The following is a 27,880-nucleotide window of genomic DNA, read 5'->3' on the forward strand; positions in this document are numbered from 1 at the left end:
CCCCAGCAGGCCCCGGCGCGGGGCGGAGTGGAGGGCGGGGCCGAGCCGCGGGGCACGCTGGGAGCTGTAGTCCGGACCCGCTCCCCGCCCCGCCCTCCCCGCTGCGAGCGGACTACGAGTCCCGGCGGGCGGCGGAGCGGAGCCGGGCCGCGCCGGGCCGAGCGGAGGCGAGATGAACGCGGTGCTGGCCGTCAAGCAGTACGTGTCCAAGATGATCGAGGACAGCGGGCCGGGCATGAAGGTGCTCCTGATGGACCGGGAGACGGTGAGCGGCGGGGCCGGGGCGGGGGCCGCGGCTGGGCCCGGAGGAGCGGCGGGGCCCAGGCCCGAGGCCGCGGGGTGATGGGCGCTGCCGCCTTTCCCGCAGACCGGCGCGGTGAGCATGGTGTACACGCAGTCCGAGATCCTGCAGAAGGAGGTGTACCTCTTCGAGCGCCTCGACTCCCCCAACAGAGAGCCCATGAAGCACCTGAAGGCCATCTGCTTCCTGCGGCCCACCAAGGTAGGGCAGCCCTCGCCCGCCCTGCCCTGCCCTGCCCTTCGCGCCCGCTCGATTTTAAAAATGCTGCTGGTTTTGCGCAGGAGAACGTGGAGTTCCTCATTCAGGAGCTGCGGAGGCCGAAGTACAGCATCTATTTCGTTTGTAAGTATGGCCCGGTCTGCCCGGGACGTGGGGCGCGCCCGCCGCACACCGGTCTGACGGCCAGTGGGAAATACGTACGTGAGGCGCTGTGCCCGCGCCCGCTGACTGGCCTGAAGCACTGAGAACGCGTGGGCCCTAGTTTTTATGCTGTTTAGGTCACCACGTTCTTTTAGCAAAGGGTACATACCTATCAGATCAAATAATTAAACTGAAGCAACTCTTAAGAGGTCTTTGCAAAGCAACACCACAAATCTGCATTCCTCTGGTATGGCTTATCCCTGGAAATCACAGAATCACGGAACGGTTTGGGTGGGAAGGGACCTTCAAAGCCCACCCAGCCCAACCCCCCTGCCAGGAGCAGGGACATCTCCCACCGGATCAGGTTGCTCAGAGCCCCGGCCAACCTGGCCTGGGATGTTTCCAGGGATGGGGCATCCACTGCCTCTCTGGGCAACCTGGGACAGTGCACCCTCAGCATAACAATTTCTGGGATTTTAAAGCTTCATGTTGTTTCATGAACATGAAAGAAGGCTGACGCCTTCATTTTTGTAAGGAAAACTGAGATGCACTTGATGAGACACTCACCCAAATCATGAAGGCAAATAATTCAGAGGCAGGATTAGGACAGACTTCACATCCCAGCGTTGGACTACTCCTGCTGCACGGCATCTTCTAATGCCTGGCGCTTCAGGCAGGTGTTTCTCACGTGTCCTGCTCGTGCCACAGAATATTCTGTAGCTTTGGAAGTTAAGCAGAACAACCGCAGCTGGGTTTGTGTTGAAGTCTAGTCCTCCAGCACAGGTATGGCGTGGTGAGATCCTGGGAAATGAGCTGAAGCGGCCTCTAGATGTCATTGCTGCTCTGCAGGAACGTCGCGCAGAGGCGCCCCAGCGAGATGTGGGTGTGATTTGATATTATTTCTCTTTTACACATACAAATCTACTGACCACAACCGGGCTGTGCATGGTGTTGCCTAGCTGGGCAGATGTTAGGCCACGGAGAGGAGGCGAGCGAGCCAGTGCTGCCTTTCCAACGCTGCCGCGTCCCGCGGGGCGTTTAATCCATCCGTGAGCGCTATGTGCTGATCCGGTGCTGCAGTCACTGGATACTGGCACCAGCGGCAGAAAGTGGGACAGGGAATTGGCTCAGGGTATCCGCGTGAGGTAACTTCTGGATGATAATGTCTGGGTAATAATTGCAGGTCTGTAATCTGCTCGTGCTGTTCCGGGGCGTTCGTGTGTTACCCGTCCCTTGCACAGCCCAACTGTTCTTTCGCTGTTGTGTCCCTTCAGATTTCAGTAACGTGATCAGTAAGAGCGACGTCAAGTCACTGGCTGAGGCCGATGAACAGGAAGTTGTGGCTGAAGTTCAGGTGAATTTTCAATATTTTAACCAGCTCTCCTAAGCCCAAAGCACCAGCAAAGGGAAGGTACAAGCTAACAGACTCGGGCGTGGCAGGGAGAGGACTCTCTAATTCTCAATCAGTACGCAGCAGCACCGTGCAACAGTCTAGGATGGGAGAAAAGATGAACATTCACGTGGGCTTAAAAAGTAAAAAGAAAGAAAAACTCCCCTGTCTGCTGTCTCCCCGCTCTCCAGTTGTCAGAGCCGCTGCTGGTTCTGCTGTCCTCTGCGTTTCACAAGATTTGCAGAGCTACGTGCTGGAAAAATACAGGTGGCAGGGGAGTTGTCAGCGCACGTGTCGGGGTTTGAGGGGTTGGGCAGGGAGGAAGAGAAATGATCAGGGTCAATGTGTGTGCGTTGCTTAGGGCTTCAGTGTTAATGTGGCCGATGCTGGAACTCTTGTAGGCTGAATAAGGGCTGGCAAGACATGTAACTGTGTTTGCTTTCACTCGTTGGCAGGAGTTCTACGGCGATTACATTGCAGTGAATCCACACGTGTTTTCTCTCAACCTCTTGGGCTGCTGCCAGGTACAAAAAAAAGCTGCTGCACCTCCGGGGCCTTGGTTTGTGGTTAACAGAGAGACCAGTAGCCACAAGAAGCTGGGTGCGGTGCTGGGCTGCTATTGAGGGTCTGTAAGGGGGCAGCTGATCCTTCCAAGGAACTGGGAAGGAGAGGAGCACCAGGGAATCCGGACTGTGGCCCCCGTGTGCCTGCTCCTTCAGTCAAACTGCGGTTTACTGTGAGACTTGAAGACGTAGAAATAAAACTTTAGGTGAGAAGTTTGGGGACGGAGCATCCGTACGAGATGCAGCCTTTCCTTCCAGGGTCGCAACTGGGATCCGGCTCAGCTGTCCAGGACAACGCAAGGGCTGACGGCTCTGCTGTTGTCTCTGAAGAAGTGCCCCATGATTCGGTACCAGCTCTCTTCTGAGCCGGCAAAGAGGCTCGCTGAGTGCGTGAAGGTATGGCGGGAACCTCCAGCCCTGTGAAATATGTTTGGCAATGTACTTAAATTTAGTTTAATTTTTTTACATATCAATCCATTTGAGAGAAATACCCTTTTTCAGCCAAGCCCTGTAAATTCTGTCCTTTACTTTGTTGCGCGGCTCTGGGCAGATCACATCCCTCATCTCTGCCTGCTCCCACCCCAACAGCAGGTGCAGAACTGAATTTCCTGCGCGTGTATAAGTTGCAGTGGGTTATCTGCTGCCTTTTGAGAGCAGGTATTATTTCTTCGTTAGCACTGTAGACTAAAATAGCAGCAGAACTTATTTTTCACCAGCTCTTCACTTTTTGTTCATCTGTATCCAAACCAAGAGGAAACATTTTCCAGGTAACATCAAGTGGCTTTTTTTTTCTTTTTTTTTTTTTTGGACAGCAAGTCATCACTAAAGAGTACGAGCTGTTTGACTTCCGGCGCACTGAGGTCCCTCCTTTACTTCTCATTCTGGACCGCTCTGACGATGCCATCACCCCACTTCTGAACCAGGTGAACCATGAGGCGGTTGTGCAAGGGCTGAGATAGGAACGCGAGCTCTGGAAGCGCCCAGAGCCTCAGAGCAAGCTGGAGTTCACGCCCTGGCAGGGCATGGTTTATATTTGAAAGGTAAAAAGTATGGCCCCCTGCCCCGTTCTTTCTGAATTCCCTTTTTTTATCTCACAGCCTGATTTTTCAGACTGCTGAGCACAGTGTGTGCTGGCTTCGCTGGCAGATGTAGGCAGCACCCTGGGAAAGCAGGGCATTGCGCTTCCGTAAGGCGCGCTTTGCATCTGGAGCCCTCGCGTCTTGGCAGCGCCCTTTCCAAGGGTTTCCCTGGACAGGCTGTGCGGCCGCAGGCGTACTCAGCTTTGGGTGACCCTGCACTGGTGTATTTCTCCCTCTCTTCTTGATGGGCGTTGCTTCTATCCAGAAGAGAGATTCAGATGAATGTAAACGGAGTGTCAGGCCTGTCGGTGCTCTGATCAGCTTCCAGTTTGCTCTCTAGATTAGTATTAGGCTTCCCAGGATAAATACAGTAACTCACTGTCGTGCAGGAACACACACTCCTGCTGCTGCGCAAGAAGCGACGGCGCACGTAGGAAATCGTACAGTTTGTAACTGCGGAACCTCTGCAGCCAAAACCACATGTCCTTTCACAGCGGAGGAGGGGGAGACAGTGGTGGCAAACAGACCTGTTTGGGCAGGAATATTCACCCCCGTTGCTCTCCTTTTAGAGAGTCCTGTCTTCTGAATGTGTCTATAGTAGCACCCTGGAATGGGGTGCTGTTCCTTTCTGTTCGCATCAGCGCCTCTCGCCAACGTCTGATTATAACAGCAGTAATATTTATTTATTTATTACTGTAACGTTGCGGCAAAAGTTTGAGAAATGCGCACTTTGGATTTGCTGTGTGTTACCAGAGGGATGTAAACTGGCTCGCTTTGAGCTCAGCCTGAAATCCATACATGTTCCACAGCTGTTTGTTGCCTTTCTGAGGTCCTCATTTGCCTTTCTCTCTTGCCGTCCTCGCTAGTGGACGTACCAGGCTATGGTTCACGAGCTGCTGGGGATTAACAACAACCGCATCGACCTCTCGCGGGTACCGGGGATAAGCAAGGATCTGCGGGAGGTGGTCCTGTCTGCAGAGAACGATGAGTTCTACGCCAACGTAGGTGTCTCGGTGGGGACCTTCATTTGGGGACCAGGGTCCGTGCTCCGTTTTGCCACGTGAAAGGAACTTTCCGATGACTTTGAGCAGCGGGGTGGTGATGTACCGTGTTGCTTATGCATGCGGTGAAAATCAATGTGCAATGCAAGTAGCACCTGACATGCAATAACATGTCCGTTCCATGGTTTTATTTCAAACCCAGACCAATGGCGGAGCTGCTTGCTCACGCGTGGCTCTCAGGGAGATGATGCGCAACGGCACTGCAGGGTTTTGGGCACGGAGTGCTGCTTTGTTCCAGTGGCATCAAGACTCGCCTTAGAACGGCTTTCTCTCAGACCTCTATCTTGTTCCGTGCAGAACATGTACCTGAACTTTGCGGAGATTGGCAGCAACATCAAGAATCTCATGGAGGATTTCCAGAGGAGGAAACCTAAGGAGCAGCAGAAGCTGGAATCCATAGCAGATATGAAGGTACAGACAATCTGCATGTAACTGATGGGACTTTTTAAAGCCCATCCATTGCAGGACAGTGCAGATCACCGCTGTCTGTACACTGACAGTCCGCGCTACCAGTACCACCAGTTCAGATCGCTGTGGTGTGCTGGTTTTGTGCAGCAGGAACCTCCCTTTTGCACTGTGTGCATTGCAGTGGTTCTTCACTGTAGGCCAAACACTTTGACAGGCCGTTCTGCACCACTGCAGCGTGGTCTGCAAACTTGCTTATGCTGACCGCTCCCTAAGCTGCTGCTTAGAGCTTGCTGGAATCCTGCAGCCCTACAGTTGAACCAGTGAGCTCTGGTTTAAGCGCTTGGCTTACTCCAGTATGGCTGCGTGGGCCTTCCGTCTGAGCTGGGTCCCTGGGCAGCAGCTCAGAGCACAGGCTGTTAATTCAGTCACTGCTCAACACGTGAAGAATCCTGGTGATGTCTTTGGAGATACTTTCTGAATCCTTTTATTTTAAGAGTAAATAAAAAGTACACGCCTTCCAGAAATCTTGAATTGGAGAAATCCTGTGTGCTCCCGGGGCCAAGGTGCCTGATCATCCATACGCCCGCACTGATCTTGCGTGTATTGACACAAATCAGTTTGTACGGTTTATCGCTGGGCTGCACGCATCTGCCATCTCTTGCTTTTCTTTTGAAGAGCCGGTTGCTTTGGTGTCCCCGTTGCAGGCATTTGTGGAGAATTACCCGCAGTTCAAGAAGATGTCGGGCACCGTATCGAAGCACGTGACGGTAGTCGGGGAGCTCTCTCGACTGGTGGGTGAGCGGAACCTGCTGGAGGTGTCTGAAGTGGAGCAGGAGCTGGCCTGCCAGAATGACCACTCCAGCGCTCTCCAGGTACCTGGGGCTCAAAACCCACCCTTGATCCCGTGTCTGGGTCTCAGTGGTTTGATCCTGTAACCCCCCTGTGGAAGTTTGATAGTGAAACTCAGTGGGAGCTCTGCATGCAGATATCCTGCAGGGCTGGGACATTAGATGTTAGAATTGCTCTTCTCCTCCCTGTTCAGCTCCGATAGGGATGAATCATAGCTAGTAACTGGCTTGAGAAGCATCTTTGCAAATTCTGTCTCTACATTTTGCAATACAACATTCCTTCATTCCAGGCAGACACGTGGCTTCTGGCAGGCTGCCTGTGCAGGCACCAGTAAAAAAAAAAACAACACTGAGGTGCTGGCTTTAACTTTTTTTTTTAAATAAAAAACAGTGGAAAGCCTCTTAGAAAAAAGATTTCTTTGGCAAAGAGAACTGGAAAAGCCTAACAGGGACTTCTGTTATAGTACAGAGTGCAGTTCTGACCCCGTGCTGGCCCGGTGGATTCCATGACCTGACCCAGTATCTCACAGTATGTCAGCAGGGATGAACTGGGGCTGCTGACCAGTGAGGGGAAAGAGCAGCGTTGTGAGCGTGACTGTACTACAGCAGAGTTCAGCCTGCCGTGAATCCGGACAGGCCTGTAGCCGTCATCGCAGCTACGTAGGCTGGCGAGCGTATCGATGCGATTCGATAGCGTATATTTGGTAGAATTCAGCTGGCTGAGCACTGAAGTGGGAAAATGCCATAAAGTGCATTTGCTGAGAACGGCCTCTCGGGTTCTCTCACCCTGTCATTTGCAGATCAAGCTTTTGCAGGTTCAGAGTCAAATATTTGAGTTCCAGTCCCTCAGCACATCACGTCTGTGCTGCGCTGTGTTACAGACCACTTTGGAAAATGTTGGTCTGCCTTTCACTGAGTTATCTCAGGTTCGTTGAAGAAAGGGATGATGTGAACTTCAGGTGACGATGCCGTTGCGTTACCAGTGCCAGGGTGAAGGCAGGGCTGGGAACTGGGCAGAGCCGCGGGCAGGCCAGGCCCCACCGAGGGCCACAGCTCACGGCAGGGTCTGCCCTGGTGCTAGTTCAGCTTTAGTCCCCGTTTAGTCCACACTAACTGGGGATTTCTGCAGATTTTAAAGCAGAGGAGCTGCCTGCAGTTTGCTTACAGCCACATGTGTATATCTAACAACTGGAAAATGTGTAGCAGCTAGGAAATGAGCACAAAATTGTGGAACTGGCATCCTTCTACATGAGAGATCAGTATCTCTTCAGCTGCGCCGCCCCAGGCTGTTCCCTCTTGCCGTCTCCTAATGGCAGCGAAGGGGCAAGGCCACAGAAACAATGAAGAATGAGCCAGTGCGCGAAATAAAGGCAGAATTGTTCTCCCGCTGATGTAACTTCAGCAATTGTTAATTTCTCTGGTGGCCTAGGGCCCCTGAGTACAGTACATTTTTGGTTGTTCTTCCCCTGGTCTCTTATTAATCCTGACATAGTACATGAGCCTTGAGAGATGAATGGGAGGTTTTGAGTCCCATCTCCTTGGACGGACAATAGCTTTTCTGTTGGACACTCTTCCCACTGACATAGGCATCGCCACTGCGCTGCCAGCACAGGATCAAAAATCTCGCAAGCTAACGTCTCTGCGGGACTCTGTCCCTTCCCTCACCGGTGAATTCCTGCCCTTACCAAGGCTGATGGCAACCTGTTGATCCTCCTCAAAGCCAGGGGTTTCTCCTGGATTTTTGTAACTAGTCTGCATCAGTCAAACAAATCACAGCGCATACAGCCGAGTCGGCGTGGTAAATAACAACAGCCTCACAGCATCATTTCACAGCTGTGCGCTGAAGGTTTCCACGTTGCCTACCTGTATTGGGAGGGTGGGAGAATCCTGCAGAGATATGCTGGGACTTCTGGAGTGTTTGAAGGTCGCGTATGCTTAGAGAGTGGAAAAAAATCCTAACTGGTTCCAGCTGTCTCTTGGAACTGCCGTTCCTGCAACTGTAAAACTGGCGGTTCCTCTGCTCCCGTGCATTTGAGCTAATACCGGCCGATTGCTTTCCTTTAATGTTCAGCGCAGGGAGAATTTCAGGCTTTGCTGTGTCCTAGAGCACCTGTCCAGCCCTAACCAGATGTCTGCAAACACATCTGGTAGCTGATGCTTGCTCTTTGAAATCCGTCTCGAAGCTCGGCGTGAAGAAGCTTATTGCTCCCAGTGCTCACCTAAGCTGGGCTCTGGTGTTTGTTCTGTGAACTCCGTTATCTCCGCTCTCGGACTCCACGCAACGCCTGGGAGGCTGCAGAGAGGAAATAAGTGCTTTTTGTTGTGGTGAGGAGCAGCAGCACTTACATGGCCAATTGTCAACTTACCCAAGCAATCACAGCCTGCCTGCAGTCCCTGGAGCGTAAACGGCGTGCAGCGGGCGTTCTGAGCCAGCTGGGCTCTACTCAGGGTGGAAGGGGAAGGGCAGAGGTTAGAGGTTTCTGTCAGTGTCTGCTGATGCCCCCGTTCTGGGGAGGGACACGCTAACCCGGGCTCGCCCCGCTGCGTGTTCTGGAGAGGTAAGAGTGGGCAACAGAACTGCGTTAGGAATGCCCAGCTTCGTGAAAAGACCCCCAAGCACCTTGCACTCCATCGTACTCCAGTAAATCGAACCGCAGAGCACACAAGACGCTGGGCTGTGTGGCTTACGACACAATTTAATTCTCTCGCATTCCTCCCGCTTGCAGTTTTGTTGCTAGGCAGTGGGCTTGATATGACTGTGATTTAACGTCCTCTGAAGGCCTCTCCGTTACTGCTGCTCTCTGTCTTGCTGCAGAACGTGCGTCGCCTCCTGCAGAACCCCAAGGTGACAGAGCTCGACGCTGCCCGGCTGGTGATGCTTTACGCCCTGCACTACGAGCGGCACAGCAGCAACAGCCTGCCAGGGCTGATGACGGATCTCAGGAACAGGGGCGTGTCGGAGAAATACCGAAAGGTAACTGCGGCGTTGCTCCGTCAGCTGGATGAACGCGTGGGACAGGAGGGCCCAGAGGTGGAAAATCAGTGTTGATCGGTGTAAAGCTTGCTGGCTTTAGTTTAGCAGAATGCTTTTTTGTTGCACCGCACCTTGCGAGAAGAACCCTGAGCTGGCCTGGGGCCTGCAGGTGTTTCTTTAAAAGGCATAACTAATGACTTAATTGCCATTTCCAAAATCAGTGGTATCATGAAGGACCGGATAAAGCCGAGATGGCAGGCATGCCAAGAGTCTGCTGGGATGGGTGCGTGGCACGTGAATGGGGCCTGGAAGATGCTTCCTCTCTCCTTCCCCTCTTCCTCCCCACCCCGGCTCCAGCTGAACAGGCGATAGTGGCAGCAAAGGACTCCTGGAGCCTGCACGAGGAGCTTGGCTGGGAGGGAGAGCGTGGCAGCGCTTGGCAAATGCAGGGAGCAGCTGGAGAGGAGGTGGAGAAGCAGGATGATGTCACGTTGTGGGGAAGATCTGCTATCACTGCAGCAGACTGTGGCAATGAAAGCCTCTCTGCTTAGGCAGGCACTGTCAGGGCAGACTGGCTTGCTTGGTGGATACGGGGAATACTTCTTCCCTTCCCTTGCTCCTCTCTGTGCTTGGGATCGATCTCCCTGACTGCTTGGTCGTTGTCCCAGTACCCCCATTGAGCCTGACCAGACAAAAACTGGAAGCTGGTTAACAGGATTCTGGTTTTGCCTCTCTCTGTATAGCTCGTGTCTGCCGTTGTGGAGTACGGAGGGAAGCGAGTCCGCGGCAGTGACCTGTTCAGCCCCAAGGATGCTGTAGCCATCACCAAACAGTTCCTCAAAGGACTGAAGGTATGGATCTGCCGCAGATGAGATAACGATAGTTTTAGTCAAAATTATACTCTCGGAGCAGGACTCGCATGCAGTGCAGCGCCACGTGTCACGGCTTTCAGAAGTTTAATAGTGAGTGCACTGGGCTTTCAGGGCATGACTCTCATTGAAGGCGATGGGAGCTGGTTGCTGAAAAGCCTCTCTAAATCTGGACCTCAGTGGTTAACACCTGCTGCATCCATCAGACGATGGTGCTCCGTTAGGTGCCTCTGCTGGTCTCTCAGCCTGCTGCCTTGCTGTATTAATTCATAACAAGAGCTTCTCCTGTGCTGCAGGGTGTCGAGAACGTGTATACGCAACACCAGCCTCTCCTTCAAGAAACACTAGATCAGCTCATCAAAGGAAAACTCAAGGACAGCCAGTACCCCTACCTGGGTCCCAACACCCTCCGGGACAGGTATGTGGGGTCTTTTTGGGCAGAGCTTGGAAGGGAAATATATCTGCTCCTCCCAGTGCTGCCACTCGCTTTGTTGTTTGCCTGCTGATGAACAAAACTTCGGCTGGGCAGAGAAATGTCTTGATTGTGTCGGTCTTCCCTGTATTCTCAAATAGGCGCCCTGGAGAGGGCTGGTAAGACTGTTGTCCTTTCCTGCTGGCCAGGATGTGACGGTCCCGCTGTAAGGGCTCAGGTAAAGGATGAAGCCATTGCACCAAGCTGCCAGGATGTTCACATGATGGATTTCATCATGCCCCCTAACTTCATTCCCTGCCATCTGGCGTTTATTTGTAGAATACCAAAAATAGTCCAACGGCAAGCTCTCCCTTCTGAGCCAGTTACTATTCCTGATGAGAATGGGATCTTGCTGAATATGGCTGATAACTGGAATTGAAAGGAACTCTGCTGTCCAGTTCTCGCTGACTTTGCTGCAGCTCAGCTAATCTGTTGGCAATGAAGTCATTAAAGGTAAATATGGGCCTCAGTCAGCAGAGAGAAGACGACAAGTCCTCTTCTAACGGCATTCTGTACAAATCACTCCTTTCTTTGGCACCTCAGTTTCCTTTCTGTAAATCAAGTTAAGCTTCTGCAGCGTGCTGGTTGGGTATTTATTCCTAGTGGTGGTCTCCTTCGAGTAGAAGAGCCTGCTGTGGCCTTCCTTCCTTTGGGTGATCTGTGGTGAGGTCATCACAGCGATTCTCTGAATCTTCTCCGATCCCTGTTAAATTTTTGGAGGTTTTGTGGAAGATATTTTACCTCCAGCATTAGAACAATCATCATTCCCTTCACACGCTGCACGTGATTGGCTTTTTATCAGCAACCACCACACTTTTAGTGAAGCAGAAAATAAATCCAAGGTAGTAATTCTCACTAATTTAACCGGTTTGGGTTAAATGAAAACTACAGACTCCTTTGGAGCGGGAGAGAAGCAGACATGGGGACCGAGGTTCAGCAGTGTCAAGCGGTGGGAGGGGCAGAAGCGTGCCAGAGAGCGAGCATTCACGTCGGGCTCTCTTTGAGATGCACACACACTCTGCTCTGCCTCCTTGGCCCTGCCCTGGGGCATTTCAATCCATCTGATGAAAGCAAAAATGTATTTTGTAGCAGAGAGGCATCCAAGTCCCATGCCAGGCTGACAGCAGGGGACGTTAATAATTTTATTTATGAATAAGACAGAATTATAGTCATACAAGAAACAACTCATTTCTGTGTCCCTGGTAGACCAAAAATATACCTGCCTTCCTCCAGATCTTCCCTTTAAAATAAAAGAGTGAATTTTGGATAAAGTGGGTGGGGGGTTTTAATAGGTGTGAAGTATCCAGCCCCCCAGCAACAGAAATGCCGTCCTCCCTGCCCTCGACACCCGCTCTTGACCGAGATGGATTTCAGCCCAGCACGAAGAGGCTGAGGGATGCGGTTTTTGGTGGATCTGAAATGTGACCTGCAGAGCCGCAGGGACTGCAGCCAGGCACCCCGACCCGAGTTTGTTCTGAGCTAACCAGAAGCAAATGGTTTTCTGACCGCTATCTTATCTTTTTCAATTCCCACTTATATTTTCCTGAGCTGTTTTTCACTTAGATTCCTCTTTACATGTTTCCAGTAAGGGGCAACCTGTCCCTGAGAACCCTGCTACAAAGAACATGTGAGGAATTTATTTGGGGGAGCGTGAGAAGGGTTTAATTCCTACCTTCAACTGAAGGGAAATGGAGTTTGCACCTCCCTTCTTTCTCTGCGGTGGCTACAGCCTTGTCTCTTAGCTAAAAGACGTGAATCTTGCCGTTTTGTTACAGTGAATCTCAAAATGTGAAGGCAGAGCTTCCAAACTGTTCTTTCTCTTCAATTTCTCACAGTCTTCCTTTGGTCTGGGAGTGTCCTCGGGATGGCGGCCGGGTCCAACAGTGCTGCTGCTGGGTCAGGTGTCTGCAAAATGATCAAAAACATAAGGGCGCGTCGTTATTAGGGTTGTTTCCTGGTGGGAATGGTTGATCTTGTTGAGTTTAAGACATAGGAGCTGTAGGAATGAGAGTTTGTAAGTGACAAAAAATGGGCATGTAAATACTTTTGCGTCTGGTCTTTACTTGCTGCATAAAATGGGGGCCGCAGCACTGCGTTATCTCTCAGGTATGAATATTTCAGTATCATGAAAATAGGGGCTCAGCTAAAATCAGGTTTCAGTTACCAGGTTCAGAAGAAAAAGGCCCACTTGATGGTTTTGCCTTAGTGCCAAACCAATTGAGCGAGGAATTTAAATTGAATAATTTCACCAAACTTGGTGTAATAAATCACAGCCCAAGGCAAACCGGGCTACGCTGCCTTCGTGCGCTCTGCTTCCAGAGGACGACGTTCCAGTGATTGGCGGGAGTTCAGCAGAAGGTCAGGGCGAAAGGCTTTGTATTTTTTGATCAAAGGCACGCAGTTGCTTGAGCAGCAAAGAATTTGAAAGGATTCTTTTTAACTATTTCTTTCTGTATTAAGCATGACAGTGTTGTGAGGGAGGAAAGCTCCTGGTTGAAATTCAGCTGTGGAAATTGGCAGCAGTGGAGGAAAGGGAATCTTTGCAAAGCACTGAGCAGGGTTCCTAGCAGAGAGCAATAAGCAATTCTGCTTTCTTTTGCTTCTCTTTTATTTCCTGCTGTGTTAAATATCATCCTTCTCGCGTATGCCGTCAGCCTGCAGCCCTTTCCACCTTGCTGCTGGAAAGTACTAGCTCCTAAAGTTCCCAAAGCTTCTCTCCATCGCAGCAGCGTGCGGGAGCCCCAGCTGCGTCACACGCCGTGCGAAATGCCTCCCAAGGTTTGCGACCCCGTCGGCGCGCTCTGCTCGTCCGGCTCTGCCACAGCCTCCCCTTGGGGTGGAGCTTTTGCTGTGTTTATGCTTTGACCTGGGATTTTTGCTCATTTGTCCTGACCAGACCAACTGGACCTGCCGATGCTTCCCTAAGGTGGCTGGAGTCCGCTTCTCACGACAGCAGGTTTGTCGTCAGACCGTAAGGCAGCTCTGTCGCTGCCATGCTTCCTAAAACCAAACACAGGTACTCAACATTTTGCATGAGCCAGGCAGCAGCCTAGGAGGCAGCAGCCTAGGAAACAGCAGCAGGAAAAGGCGTGCTGCTCCCCGGGGATCCCGATGGGACTGGGCTGCTTCCCTGTCTCCCTCAAATCACTCACCTGCTCACTGACAAACCTTGGAAAGCCACCTTGTCTGAAAGCCCGTCCCCGTTCAGACTTAAACGCGGAAGATGAGAACGCGCCGATACCGTCTAGTTTGGAGTGTTCTTGACTGGACGTGATCTTTCTCCCACCAATTTTGGTGAGGAGAAGGTTCCTCTTGACTGCTGGAGGAGAGGGAGAGTTTAGGAATGCCTAGAGCTGACACACAGCTGGAGGGATGGGTGAGGTGTCTCCTCAGGCAGCGAGTATAAAATCTTTTTTGGGAACACCAGCCTGCAGCCTGGGCCGTGGAACCATTGGGCTGTACGCGTTTTCATCTGCGCTCACACGTAACAGCCCTGACGATGAGGGACAGCAGCGCTGTTCCTAGATCGTACATATTCTCTTGTGTGTAGTACAGTTTGCATTTTGTGGGGGTTTTTTAAGGCCAAACTCTGACCATGCCCTTGTTTGTTCAAGGAAGTTGCTTTACCCTCCCGCCTGAAGGGTGGGAGCGTTTAGCTGTTAAACTGGTAGTTAACCCGAGGAGATGCACAGCCACCTCCGCAAACGGGGCCTGAGCAGCGCAGCAGCTGCAGCGAGCGCTGCTGGAGATTGCTTTCCCACTAATCCCGTAACAGTCTTGGACTTTCTTCCTCTTCCAAAATTGCTTATTATTTGCCCTTGCTATAAGCAGGAATTCCCCGGGCACTTCACGGGAACCCCGAGATCTCTTCGTTCTTTCTGTGGCAGCCGGCCTGTGCGTGGCTCCGCTCGCTTCTGCTCTGGGAGAAATCTGCAGGGTGAGGAGTACCAGTTTAGTTTGCAGCCCAGCATAGACACCAGCTCCCCCATGCTGGGTCTCTTTGATTATCCTTTCTGGATTGCTCTATCCCTTTGACACCTTTTTAGTGGAGGTTTTTCTGGATACAAAGATTCTCCCCCCCAGCAAAAGCTGCTAACAGGCAGCGACAAAGCAAGACGTAACCCGGACGTGCTGTGATTGAGCACAGCAGAGAAATTTGATTGCAGTTTGTGATGGCGTCGCTGGGCAGCTGAGCCTCCCGAGCTGGACAGTACAATCTGCTTCATGAAAAGTAGGGAAACGACAAAAAGGGCAAAGGAACCATTTTCTTACTCCTGTTTTGTACAGCACCTGGCAGAGGGGAATTTCAGCCTGCACAAGGCTTCTTGGTGAGAAATTGCCTGGCTTGTTTCTTTGATGCCCAGCGATCCCGTTAGTAACGGTAATCCTCAAGGTCGAACCGGACTTGGAGGACTTCAGGTAGGTGCAGCTTTCTCAACCTAAAAGACGTTCTCCCTAAGAAGCGAACCATGGCATGGCCTACTCAGCGCATCTTTTACATGCAGCACAATAAAAGTGGGCCTGTAGAGATTTTAGGAGTAGTTTTTCTGACACCTAACAGCAGTTTATCAGATTACCTCATTGCTGTGCCTCCCCTTCCCTCTGGTTTCCCTCCCCAAAAGACTCGGGAGCATTTGCATCGAGTTTCCAAAGCCATATCCCTGAACGTAGCTGAAGAGACACGGTGCAGCGCTCCGCTGTCCCCTGGGCTGGCTCGGCGGCTTGTGCTGTCACCAGAGTGCAAAACCCTCCGCCCGCTCAGCGAGCCCTTTGAACCCACGCAGCGGAGTGTGCGGGTGCTATATAAACCTGCTGATCGTAAGGCTGCAGCGTGGATCTCACCGGCTGTTCCCGTGCCGGGGACACGGCGTAGGGAGCGATGGGCACACCGAATCCCGGGGCGCCGGCAGGGAAGCAGAGACGGCACAGCCTGCTCTGCTGAAATCCCGAGGGCAGCACTGCCTACACCGCTGCTCCTGGCTGGCAGGGCTGAATCATGTTGTAGTTTAGCAGGGTAAAACTTGTCGCTCTGTCCGGAGAGTGCAGGCGTAAAGCATCTCATACAGCACGTTCCACTATTGCGGGCTTCTCTGCCAAGGATTCCACTCTGAGGCTTGTTCTTTCCAAGGAAGCTGTGCAGTAAACTGCAGCTGGAAGTCTTGGCCGTTATTAGAATTGTTATAGTCCCCAAGGATAACAAATGGTGTAGTACCTGGGGAAGAGCTGTACTGAGTGCAACAACTTTGGTGTTGCATTAGCAATGCTGCATGTCCCCAGAGGCTGTGCCTGAAATGATGGGGTTCCCCCGTTCCAGGCGTCGAGGCGGCAGTATTCCCTCTCCACCCCGCAAAGGGAGACTACCGGCACCTTCTGCAGCGTCTCCGCAATCTCCCTTTGTCCAAATCATCTTATGCAAACCTAAACCAAACCTGCTGAAAAGACTTAGATTTGGGATTTTATTGGCAACAAAGACCACTTTGGGAAGGGATGTGTGCTAATCTTTTCCATGAATTTTTCTTATCCTTTCCATTAATTTTTCTTACTTTTCTGCATCCCCTCCAAGGGCAGGGATGGCGAACACGCTTGTTGTGAGCAGACACAGTTTTGCTCGTGGTAGTACTGCCTGTTTCGGGATGCCAGGAAGGGATTCCTTGGCGTTCATCCTTCCGCCGTGCGTGTTGCTGCTCTGGACAGTGTGTCGAGGGCTTTGCAGGTTGGCTTCTCAGCAGGGAGTAGCCACAGACGCAGTCTAGGTGCGTGCCGCTGTCTCCTGCTCCATTTGCTTTGTCGCTGATCCAGAGCATGCACAGACGGAGCAGGTGAATGCCTGCTGCTCCCACCGCTGCAGCGCGCGGCTGCGTTCTAGCAGAAGTGCCTGCCTGGAACGGAGAGACGAACTTTGAGACTGTGACAGAGTTAATTGTGCCGAGACCTGACCACTCTGACTCGAGCGGGTAACTGGCAGGATGCGATCCACACCTTTTCGCTATAGGTTCTGCAGAAATCGTTCTCTCAGCTGGAAGCAGAGCTGCCTCACAGGTTGCAAGCACATTCTGCCATCCCTGAGAGCGGAAAACTTAAGCTGTTGGGGAGGGTGGCACGAGCAGAGTGTGCAGGGCATGTGGTTGGTTTTGTATTTTGTTGGATGAAGGCACTTTCCTCCTTCCCCCGTTTCCCCTCCCACTACTCCTCCGTAACATCCCAGATTTCTAGGCTGGCTAGGGAACGTAACCCCAGAGGTAAACGTACGCGTAAATCCCAGTAGTTCTCTAATCAGCCAGCAAAACTGCAGCTGATCCGTGCCCTTCAAAGCGAGCCGAAGAGGTCTGAAGCACCGCTGTTGTCCTCGTTTGACTCCTGCATTGATCTTAATTTCACAGCCGCAGCAGTGCCTCAGTCATGCATTAAACATCGGCGTATGTGTCATGGTGGAGCTCCGCAGGGATGCAGCGTGTGGGCGTCGCTGAGGAGGCTTTTAAGGACCGTTAGCACGTTGTGTAAATGTTTAGGAGAGACAATGTTTTAAAAGTGATTTAATGAGCTACTCATTGTTGTCAGTCTTGAGCCCAGCGCATCACAGCAATGAGACAAGAGACACGGTCTGGGGAGAGGAAGAGGAATCGTCTGGGGAGAGGAATTGTCAGGATCGTTGCCTCAGCACCCGTGAGGGGTACGGGATTTATCCCTGTTTGGTCTGATCCCGTCTCAACATTTGTGTCTTTCTTGCAGGCCCCAAGATATCATCGTGTTCATCATCGGGGGGGCAACTTACGAGGAGGCACTGACCGTCTACAACCTGAACCGCACCAACCCGGGGGTGCGCGTCGTCCTCGGGGGGACTACGATCCACAACACAAAGAGGTAATAACGGCTCCGTTACTGTGCATTCTGCGGTAAAACCGCTGATGTGAGCGTGAATTTGTGACGCCTGAGGGATCTCCCCGGCGCGGTAAAACACAGAGGTGTGTGTAAATGGTCCGAGCACAGCTCCGCTCACGATGGCTGAGGGACGTATTACCAAGCTGAGGGTTTAATGGACATTTTACTGGATTCAAGGGCAGGGAAGTAGATGTGTTCAGTTTTTCCTGCTTGTAATCTGTCACACGCTCTAATATGGATGAGAAACCAGTGCAGCACACAGGAATTCAGAACTGGCTGTGGTCTTCCTGCTCCTGTTGAAATCTGGAGCAAGCGCGTTTGCCAGCAGTGGAGTTAATGTACCTGTGATTAGCACGGAGTCGGTGATTACGCTGCGAGCAGGCTCTCGGCTGCCCACAAGCCCGCAGAGTATTGGCTGTGTCTTTTGCATTGCTCCCTGGAGAGCGGAGCTTTCCTCGTTGGTTTGCCGTACGCTCCGAGCTGCCTTTCTTGGGGGGGCAAACATTTCTACAAAAGTCTTATCCCTCCAGGAACTGAGCAACACCGGGGAGCGCTGACCACGCTGAGCCTCACTGGTTTCCTAGGTCACTGGCTCTGGGGCGTTCCAGCAGCTAACTGGTGGAGCTGGAAGGGTTCGTGGCAGGCAATGCTGCTGGAATTTCACATCCCCTGCGCTGAGCTGAGTGAGCCATTCCTAAGGATTCTGTCAGGATTTACGGAGTCGGATGGCTTGCACAGAAAGAAACCTGCAACTGCTTTGCTATGGCTGGCCAAAAATTCCTGTTGGTTTATGTCGTAGTTCAGCCCCGATCGGGACCAGACTACGCAGTCTCTCTCTCGCTCCCCCCACCCTCCGAGAGAATAGGAGGAGATGATATAAGAAAAACGGCTCGAGGTTTGAGATATGGACAGGGAGAAATCCTTAAAGTTACCGTCACGGGCAAAACAGACTCGACTTGGGGAAAACTATTCATTTATTTCTAAAATTAGCAGGAGAATGAGACAGGGAACAAGATAACCTCCCCCCACCCCTCCCTCTTCCCGGGCTTAACATTATCTCTACTACCTTCCCCTCCCGAGCGGCACGGGGGGGGAAAAGGGAATGGGGGTCGCGGTCAGTTCATCACGCGTTGTTTTACGCCGCTGTGTCATTGTCAGGGGAAGAACTCCTCGCATTCCTCCTCTGCTCCAGCGTGGGGTCCCTCCCACGGGCCACAGTCCTCCGTGAAACTGCTCCGGCGTGGGTCATCTCTTCCACGGGGTGCAGTCCCTCTAGAACAGCTGTCCCAGCGGGCCCTCCACGGGCCACAGCCTCCTTCAGGCACCTACCTGCTCCGGCGTGGGGTCCTCCACAGGCTGCAGGTGGATCTCTGCTGCTCCGTGGGCCTCCATGGGCTGCAGGGGGACAACCCGCTCCACCATGGTCTTCACCACGAGTTGCAGAGGAATCTTGGCCAGGGGCCGCATTACTCCTCCCCCTCCTCCTTCACTGACCTTGGCGTCTGCAGCCGTTCCTCACAACAGGCTGGCAGACGCCTCTCAGGATCCTTTTTACATCTTATTCACTTCAACTGCTCCTCTCCACTTCTTGCAGCCAGGCCGGGCCGAGTTGGGCCCAGTCGGCTGCCCGGCAGGAGGCCAGAGGGTGAGGCCTGCAAGGCCCACGAGGCTCGCGCCTCCCCCTCTCTGCCCCCCGCTCAGCTGCTTCACATCTTCTCCTCCCTCTTTTTCCTGTTTTCCCCTACTTAAATACGTTATCGCAGAGGCGTTATCACGGGACATTCTGCTACCAATTGGCTCGGCCTTGGCCAGCAGCGGGTCCGCTCTAGGCCCGGCCGAGTCCACTGAACAAAGGGGAGCGACTTCTAGCAGTTTCCTACAGAAGCTACCACCTTAGGCCCCCCCTCACTAACAAAACCAGAACAGTTTATTTCCTATGAAAAGTCTGGTTTATAATCCAAATAGCGTTTCCTGAACCCAAATTATTCATCTGAGTACCTGAGCACAGGTGGAAATTTAGATGACACCGGGGATTGTTTTCTATCAGCACGAATTGTTGCTAGCAAAGCAAAGCAGCATGAATGCTTCCGTTACGTGCCCTGCTCCTTTCCACCGCACCGTCCTGTCCCTGCTCGCAGTGACGCTGCCGAGGCTGGGAGCCGATGGGTTATCGGAAGGAGAGTAACAGCAGGAATGTGACAGGTGAGCCACGTCTCTCCCATGTGTTGCTGCAGGAAGCGTGGTGAAATCTGAGTCCTGGGAGAGTTCCTGGCATTGTCCAGCTTCAAGAGAGCACCCTGCTCTGAGCTGGCGTGGAAAGAGAGCTTCAACATTGCCACACAGAAATCAAACACAATGCGGTTCTGCAACAGGAAGGAAAAGTTACGGGTCTCAGCACTGGGGATGAAATTTTCCGAGCTAACAGCTCTGGGTGCCTCAGCAGGCTCCTGGAGTTCAGGAAACACACACCATTAACAGCACAGGCGTGGCGGGTCAGAAATACAGCTGTCAGGCGCTTTGCTGATCTCAGTTACTGACAGGTGGACTCGAGTGTAGTGAGCAGGCTAAAGAATGGCGTGGTTTCCAGACCATATACGTGCAGCGCTGCTGCATCAGGGCCCGCTGTGATATTTATAAAATCCCTGCACTTTTGCCCTTCCTTTTCATGCCTGGAAGGGATCCTCAGGCTCCAAAGCTGCCTGCACGAAGCAGTAACAATTCTCTTGCAAGGAAATCCAGTGGTTCCCATCATCACTGGCTCAGAAAAAATGCCCAAACCCTCCAACTTCGCAATGCTCGCTCTGCAACTGGGCCCTCACTTCAGCTTAATGTCAGATGATTGGAAAGCTCCTGCACTGCTGCTGGCCCAGAAGCAAATTGCTTTTATGAACTGGGTTACAAAGGCAAGTCTGTATTAGCCCACATATCGACCAATTCCGGCTCAAATTGCCCAGCTTCCTCAGCCTGCTGCTTTACAAAGTAGCCTTTGAATTAAATCCCGGTTTAGGCAAGCCTAGATAGTAAGGAACAGAGATCAGCAGGCAGAGTAGCTGCTCTGTGACTGAAGTAAATTGTCATTTTGTAAGGCTGGCAGATAAACCCAGGTTCACATTCAGCCTGGCTCCCCTGTAAGCTCTCAGTGCATCTTGAGGCTGACTTTGACACCTACCAACACGCCGGCATCGAACTTCTGCCAGCATCTGTGCTGAGCACCTGGCTGGTGCTCTCATCGCGCCACACTGATCACAAAAACCAGAGTAAGCGACACGGAGAGCTCTGGGATGGTGGTGTTCTTCACACCATACTGCAGGTTAAGCCCTGCCCCAGAAGCGTGCTGGTGTAGCAGATTCAGCAAAACCCATCACTTTGGGGGGAAGCGGAGAAAACTCACCGGCAGCGTTTTGAGTAGGAGGAGGAAAATAGCAGTGCGGCGAGCAGGAGGGTGTGAGAAGATGGTTTGAGCTTTAGGTTGCCACCCCAGCTCTGCTGTTGACCTGTTCAGTGACGCTGGGTGACCTTCTCCTCTGTTTGCACCAGAAGGTCTCTGAGCGGGGACTGTCTCTCACTTCTGCTCTGTGAAGTTCAAGATTCGCAGCTGCATCGCTGCGATTTGGATTTGGGCTGTAACGAGTGACATAGCTAGTTAGGGCTTCTGCCGCCACTGTGTTTTGGTGCCTCTGAATTATTTGCTGAAAAACTAGGGTATAGGATCAGAATTTGCACTTCAAAGAATGAATTGAAAAAAAAAAAAGAAAAAGAAAAAAAGAGGCTGTTGCTTTTTAAGGGCTGACTGCTACGAGGTCCTGGGAACTCCGGGGTGAGGACTGTCGAGGGTCCCATGCCCTGCCCCACAGGATTTGCTTTTCCCTTGTGGCTTGAATAAGATTTCCTTAATGATGTGAGGCGGCATGAATAATAATAAAAAATTAGAACTTTGGAGGCGGTCATCTTGAGCCCTTCTCGAGGGAAGACTGCCTGCTTAGCCCCGCGCACGGAGGAGGAGCGGGCTGTGCGGTGGAGTGAGCCTGTCCGCTCAGGACGTTTCCTGTCCGCTGAGGTTTGACCGCAATCCGAGCAAAGTGCATGAGGATCGCAGACATTTCAGCAAATGCACCGCGGCGTCTCGTGTGGGGAAACCTAGATTTTATTGTGTCCCAACTCCTCCAGTAATCCGCTGGCCTGCCTTTAATGAACTGTTGCTTATTTCTGCCGGATTAGGGTTGATACGCCACAATCAACAAGGAGATTGTGATATTAATGCGCTGAGCAGCCCGTGTAAGCACACTAATCCCGCGCTTTCATTGTTCTTACCAATCCAACTTAAATTGTGATCACCAGCTGTGTTTATGGGCTGGGGGATGGCTTAAGGGCTATCCATTCCGCTTTTTTTACAGAGCAGGAGACAAACCAGCCTGCGGAGCCGGTTACGTTGTTCGAGCTGTGTATTTGCGGGAAGCTTATCTGTTTAAGAGACCATCTGCGTTGTCCCGTCAATATACGCTAAGTAGATGCTTTAAAATGTGGGGGTGAAAAATACAACGTTCTGTGTTTGCAAAGAGGGTCTCGAAGCGGGCATAGCAGGTACCTGTTTGAAGTTTCCTTACGCTGCACAGTCGTGTTGAGGAGAGTCTGTCCCTCGTGATCTTTATGGATTTATATCCTTATAGGTGGAAAACAGGGACAGGCGTCTGATAACAGTGCTCATATCCTGAAATGAGGCGTGTCGTCCGAGGGACTCCTTATAAATAAATCAGGCTGCAGAGGCTGACAGGCTGTGCTGTTGGAGTTTATCCCCCTGTTCGAAAAAATCCCAGTGCTTTCACAAAGTGTGAGAAAAATTCCCTCCTCTACTTGAAACAGATAAATCTATCATCTAGTGCACCCTTCCTTCGCCTCTCCTGCCATCACCGTGGGCAGGTCAGTCGGTGACAGGGTCGGGAATGCGGCTTGGGTCTTCTCTTCCTGGCTGCAACCAAGAGTTGTGAGAAAAAAATGCATTAAAGCAGCGGGGGTGCTGCAAAGTCAAGCGATGAAAGGCAGAGAAATGCAGAAATCGAAAGATCAAGAGGATCTCTTTGGTTGTGCATGCTCGGTTTTGCTGCAGATGAGGCCTTAAATCTGTCCCATCTCAATGGACTTCATTCTTTTTTCCCTCTGCTCCCGGTAACAGGCAACCCTCGCGCTGTTCAGTCTAGGAGGGCGCGCAGATACGCGTTTGGTGAGGCTTTGAGAAACACTAGCAGGGTGAAAAAATTCTGTTGTTGTCAAGGCATTTGCAGTGTTTTTCTAATCAAACCAGATCGGCTGCCTCTGTTACTTCTGAAATTTTGGCAGCCCTACTAAAAATACTTCTGTTCTGACTTGGTTGTCAAAAAGGTAAGAAAGCCTTCCCGGGTGCGGTTTCCCGCATGACGAGCCTAGGCAACGGCTCGCTGCGGAGCTGCGCCCGGCGTACACAGATCGAAATGCCACATCTGCCCACTTAATGCAGTTCTTCCACGGAGAACTGGCGCTGGGGACTCAGGCGGCAGCTCCGCCGTCGCGGCTGGCCACGGGTGGAACCACTGGATAAACCAAGACCTGAGTGTGCAGAGCTCCTGGCTGGTTTTTTCCCTGCAACATAACGAGCTGTAACGGAAGGGCTGAAAGCTGGGGATGATTAAGCACAGGTTCTTTAAAAAATACATGTGTAATGTGTATTTAAATCATATTAATGGTGAAAGTGAGAGTTCTTTCTTGGCTTGGTGCCATTCCTTAGCAACCTCTGTAACGACCTGCAGGAACCAGACGAATTTGAGCAAAACTGGAGTTCAGTCTGTGGGTTTTCAGTTGCTCTCCAAAACACTCTTGAAGTTAACATTTGTGAAGTGTTGTGTGCTCACACCAAAATGCAGAATGTAAAGACATCTCGGGCATTAGGGCAGAGAGAGCAAAGCAAAGAACGTAACTGCCAGACTTTGAGCATCCGATGTGGCTGGCAGCGCCTCCTAACTGCTCCCCTTCTCGGTGCCGAAAGCTGGAGAGAAGTGGCTCTGGCTTCTCCTGCTTCCCGAAGAAAATTCAAAGTGAGGGAGCTGGTTCCTTGCTGTCGGGAAACAATTTTACCGCCAGTCCCATGGGCAGCCAGCTCCCTTCTTTCCCTGCACAGCAATGGATTTCAGGGAAATTCTGCTGGGTTTGGAGGAGAAAGGGTTAAAAAATGATCAATAATGGGCTGAAAATGGAAGCCCGAGACCAGGAGGAACATCTGGCGCGTGGGGCTGACTCATCCGGAGCGCAGGTTGAGCACAAACCTGCTGTGACTAATCCAGGGGCTGTCTCGCCTGACCCACTTACCCAGTTCCAGTAACAGCCCGGCCGTGCCAGCCGCGGCTGCGGCGCGGGGGCCTGCTCCCTGCGTACCTGGGCCGACGGGAGGAGCGCGTGGGCCAGCCGCCGCTCCGGCCTGCTGCGCAGGGAGGGAGGCTTTGGAGCGGAGCGGAGAGACCCATTCACATTCTCCTTGGGGTCTGGTGTTCGCGCTCCGATCAGAGGCGTTCCCGGCCGGAGCAGCTGTGACCGCGGCGCTAGACGCTTGCTGCATCCCGCAGAATGCTCGGGGTCCCGGGAAATCACGGCGGCCGCAGCACGGTGCGTTTTCACTGCGCCCCAGCTCACCTCTGCGCCGCAGGTGGAAATTGGGCTCGGACACCGGCTGCACCCCAGATGGGGAGGCCTGCGCGGGCAACGCTCAGCTTCTGAGGCCTTCCTGAGGCACGAAGGGACAACGTCTCACTGCACCTCCCTCTCCGCAGGCAGAAACTTTCTCTCCAGCTAGCAAGTGAACAGGAGTCCCCTTTAAAAAGAAAAGCAAGTCATCCTCTGCTAAGAGCTCGGTCTGCCTGGCTCTAACGCCTAAAAATAACACGGGAGGAGCGCCGGCTGGCAGGCTGCGAGCACAGAGCTGGATGGCCACGGCGCAAGCGGTGTTCCTGCGCACCTCTTCCCAGTCAGGCTGCTGCCCCCCAGGACGCGTAGTTCTAAACGGGGCCGTGGCGAGGTCTGGAGATTGCTGCAGGCATTTACATGAGATTTTCTTTTTTAATATTTTTTTTTAAACCCCCATGATTCACAACCTGGGCAGGTAGACCTATTTGAAACCTGGCTTAGGGGAATCACATTTTTGTAGGATTCGTGGTATATCCTGATTTTTTTTCTTTTCTTTTTTTTTTTAAACACTTATGTTCAGCTAACTCGATAGCATAGTGAAGGAGGAGTGAGTCAACCTACAAACTGGTAGCGCTGTGTCGCATTGCCCGGGTAACCATCTTCCTGGTAACAAATCCTCCTTAGCTCTGATGTGGGAGCGTTGCTGGGGTTTCGGAAAGCATTCAGCTGCCTCCCAAACTGCAGCGACGGGCAGGGGTAAGGAACTGCGATGAGGTAACGCCAGCGGGCCGGAGCTCGTGTTGCGCGCAGTCGTCGCAGCTCCTTTGGCTTCAGAGACTTCGAGAGATGATCTGGGTGTCACGTGAGGGTTCACTGGCAGCGGTCTTGCTCCGGTGTCCGCTCCGGAGCTGTATCGGCGCTCAGGAGCAGACGGTCGGGTCGGGGTACGCCGGTCGTGCCAAAGACAGAGGTGGGGAGCAGCGGCGAAGGCAGGAGTGAGCTGTCGCTTGCTGGTGAAACTGGGACTAACTCCAAGCTTCAGCTCTAGTCTACGGCTTACCTCGGCAGGCCGCGCTCCCCTTTGCCTTTTGCAGGCAGGAGCGCCGTACAAAAGCGTAAAAAAGCCTATAATCAAACAAAAACAATGCAAGGAGCTTTGAAGCACTATTCTTTCAAAGTTTTTTTTTTTCCCCTCTTGAAAGGATTGAATTAGTCTCAAGCCTTAACCCACTTTTAGACCTATTTAAACAGCGGTGTTTCCAAGGTTTGGCCTCCCTTGCTCCGGCGCGCTTTGCTGGACAAAGCCGCGCTGCACTTTGCGAAGCAGGGCTGAGGCTCCGGGCGCGCAGGCGTGACGCAACTGACCGTGGTGCAGCTCCAGCAAATACCGCTCTGTATGCGTACCTCCCTCTCGGCGTGCTGCGCAGGGCCGTCACCCAGCTCAGGCACGAATCCGCGCTCGTGACAGGTGTAAGCCTGGAGACCGTGGCGTGTTTCGGGGAGAAAATCAGCCTTTGAAGGCTGCCTGGGGACAGAACGGGTGAGATTCATTTTGCAGGCTCATCAAGGTAGGAATCGTCTCTCTGGCCTCCCCACCCAGCGCCGTGCAGCCCCCTCCTGCGTGAAGCAGAAGTGCTTTGCCGACTGCGGTGCCGCGCGGCGAGCGTCCGCAGCCGTGTCCATACAAGGCTTTCAGGCACTGCACAGGCATTCCAGAACGGGACTTTCCAGACTAGCAAATGCTTAGCCTAACTGCGCTCCTGAAGACATAGCGGGGCGTAAGAGGAAACAGAATTGGGCTAGGACTGAGCGCTCTGGCGAATTCCCATTTCAGGATTTCAGGCTCTGAACCAGAGCAGGACACGGAGCCCGGTCCTCCCGACTCCCAGACGTTTTCCTTGACTGCTGCGTGCTTCCTGCCTGCTTCAACCTTTTTTTTTTTCCTTTTTTTCCAGGTGGTTGAGCTGTTCACTTGACTTTATAGGGCAAACCTGTACATAAATCTCAGTGACAAGTTCCTTGGGGTCTAGCCCCAAAATCCCTTAAGTTCCCTTGGAAAATCACACAGAGAGAAGCTGAGTGTGCACACAGGCATTGTACTTTTCTGAGATTCTCTGAGTGAATGGTTAGAGCCCAGAGGTTTCCACGTGGGTTATTATTTAGGTCTGAATGTGGTCTGAAGCGGCTGGAAATCGGAGGGGCGGTCGTGCTGTGGGTGTGAGCGCAGGGACAAGGGTGCGGAGCTGGGGAGCGAGGCACGAGCAGTGCCCCGGGCTGCTCAAGGGGCTGCTTCCCAGAAATTCCTGGCCTGGAAATGGCAAGGATGCCTCAGCGGGAGGGTTCCACCCTGCCTCTTCCTGCCTTATCATCCGCACAGGAAGACTGAGAGTGAGCAGAAAAACAAGCCTGAACGCTGGCCTTCCTGGCTTTGTTACGGGGCTGCCAGTGCGGCCCGGCCGCTGAGCCGAGCCCACCAGCAGCTGCTGCCCTCCTGGAAGCCTTACGGATCACGGCACGGGAGAGACAAGCAACCTCCCGGCTGGGCTGGAGCGTTTAAGGATGAATGGCTGGCTTCAGCGAGGACGTTGAGCTGGTGATCCGTGCTGGGAGCCCCAGGTTTTGATACCCGGGGCAGGTCACTGCGTTCCGTAGCTTTGCACTCTCACGGAATTCCTCCTGGCTGATGGGAGGGTACGTCTCTGGAAAACGGGAGCGTTCTCCAAGGCTGCCGTTCACTTCCTTCCTCTTGGCTTACTGTCTCCTAACTGGAGCTGTCCCAGCCTGAGGTGGTGCCCCCCATTTTCCCTTGCAGGCAGCTGGAGGAGGGGGTCAGTCAGAGGGTGATCCACCCACCCTGCTGCTGTCCCTCGACTGCGGGGGGAACGGTGAGCCCCAGTGCCAGCTCTCAGGACGCTGCTTTTACACTGGAGGAGAAGAGTGTGTCTGTCACACTCCTTTGGGGACCCTCAGCCCTGACACCTCCCCGGGGACGGAGCTGCTGGGTTTGGCATGAGCCGGATGAGGGGAAGGACACCGCCCTTGGGACCAGGATCCCTGTCCTGGCTGGGGTTTTTGTTGGATACATGCTCTTGTGGGCAGATCTTCTCTTTGAGGCTGTCACTGTGCATGAAGGAGTGACTCTGTCCCCCCATCCCAGTGACACCAGGGGACAAACCAGATGTTTCCATAGCTGTGAGGCTGTAGAGCACTTGTTGGTTTTGTTCAAAGCCTTGAGGCCAGGCCGTGTGTTTGGTTTTTATCTGCGTGAGTGAAAAGCTGGCTCTTGTCTCTGCTAACCTTAACTTTGCTTGGCAGCTTCCTTGAGGAAGTTACAGCTTCGGGGTTCCGCGGCCGAAGCACCGAGAGCTCTCAAGTTGCGCCAAGGTCAAGCAGCAGACGGTGAGTCTTGGAGAAACCATGTCTCGCCCATCCGGAGCTTCCACGGACTGACCGTACGGCTTTGGAGCAGAACTGGATGTTCCTGCACTGCGCCGCTGCTGTAGCTTCCCCCATCCACGCCAGGAACCTTAACGGGCAGGAGAAGCGTCTGGGCAGTGAGTGCTGGAGCTGGCGTCTGCCCTGATGGACCAGGACGTGCCCCGGACTGCAGCACCCTCATCGTCTTCTCACACACACAGCTCCGGACGGGACACAGCTGCGCAGTGGGAATTGTAACCTGCAGGAGAGCCCAGGAAGAAGGGCGCTGCGGGAGAGCTGAGTCTGCAGCTCTGCCGGCTCGCGGGAAAGCTGTGCTCTCAGCTGATTGTCAGAAGACGCGGTGTGAGTCCCTAACGGTCCTGGCCCAGGCGTGTGTGTGCGTCTCTGGAAGGTGAAGCTGATGGGCACTGAAGCCCTTGGCTCTGCTCAGCTGTCTGTATATCCCGAGTCCGATTAAATAACCCATTTTGGCTGAACCGCTTGTCTGTTAAATAATTCCTCATATCCCTTTGGTATGCCACGGAGGTGTAATTACATTCTGAATCTTCTTTATTAACTTCTGTTTACCTGCAGAAACAAACACAACTCCG

At 52.8% G+C, this 27,880-nt stretch overlaps 1 protein-coding gene and 1 long non-coding RNA gene across 2 annotated transcripts; one reads left to right on the top strand and one right to left on the bottom strand.

Annotated features, from left to right (window-relative positions):
- Positions 1 to 90: 90 nt before the first annotated feature.
- Positions 91 to 27,766, top strand: VPS45 (vacuolar protein sorting 45 homolog). Its single transcript, XM_086768222.1, has 15 exons — positions 91 to 265; positions 368 to 502; positions 583 to 643; positions 1,936 to 2,015; positions 2,507 to 2,575; positions 2,873 to 3,010; positions 3,427 to 3,537; positions 4,560 to 4,694; positions 5,052 to 5,165; positions 5,867 to 6,034; positions 8,826 to 8,984; positions 9,728 to 9,835; positions 10,150 to 10,271; positions 17,055 to 17,186; positions 27,168 to 27,766. Exons 1-15 carry the CDS (start codon positions 173 to 175, stop codon positions 27,253 to 27,255), a joined length of 1,713 nt encoding a protein of 570 aa, XP_086624348.1. The 5' UTR covers positions 91 to 172; the 3' UTR covers positions 27,256 to 27,766.
- LOC147597272 (uncharacterized) lies at positions 11,449 to 15,919 on the bottom strand. Its single transcript, XR_015261242.1, has 2 exons — positions 15,869 to 15,919; positions 11,449 to 12,230 (listed from the first exon to the last, which is right to left on the bottom strand). It is a non-coding gene; the product is annotated as an uncharacterized LOC147597272 (long non-coding RNA).
- Positions 27,767 to 27,880: the final 114 nt, after the last annotated feature.

Source organism: Chlamydotis macqueenii, chromosome 28 (assembly GCF_036417535.1).
Source record: "Chlamydotis macqueenii isolate bChlMac1 chromosome 28, bChlMac1.mat, whole genome shotgun sequence".
Classification (NCBI taxonomy): Eukaryota; Metazoa; Chordata; class Aves; order Otidiformes; family Otididae; genus Chlamydotis; species Chlamydotis macqueenii.

Coding starts and splice junctions, on each gene's coding strand:
- VPS45 (XM_086768222.1), top strand. CDS start 173: ATGAACGCGGTGCTGGCCGTCAAGCAGTACGTGTCCAAGATGATCGAG. Junction 266..367: donor TCCTGATGGACCGGGAGACG/GTGAGCGGCGGG, acceptor CCTTTCCCGCAG/ACCGGCGCGGTGAGCATGGT. Junction 3,538..4,559: donor TCACCCCACTTCTGAACCAG/GTGAACCATGAG, acceptor CGTCCTCGCTAG/TGGACGTACCAGGCTATGGT.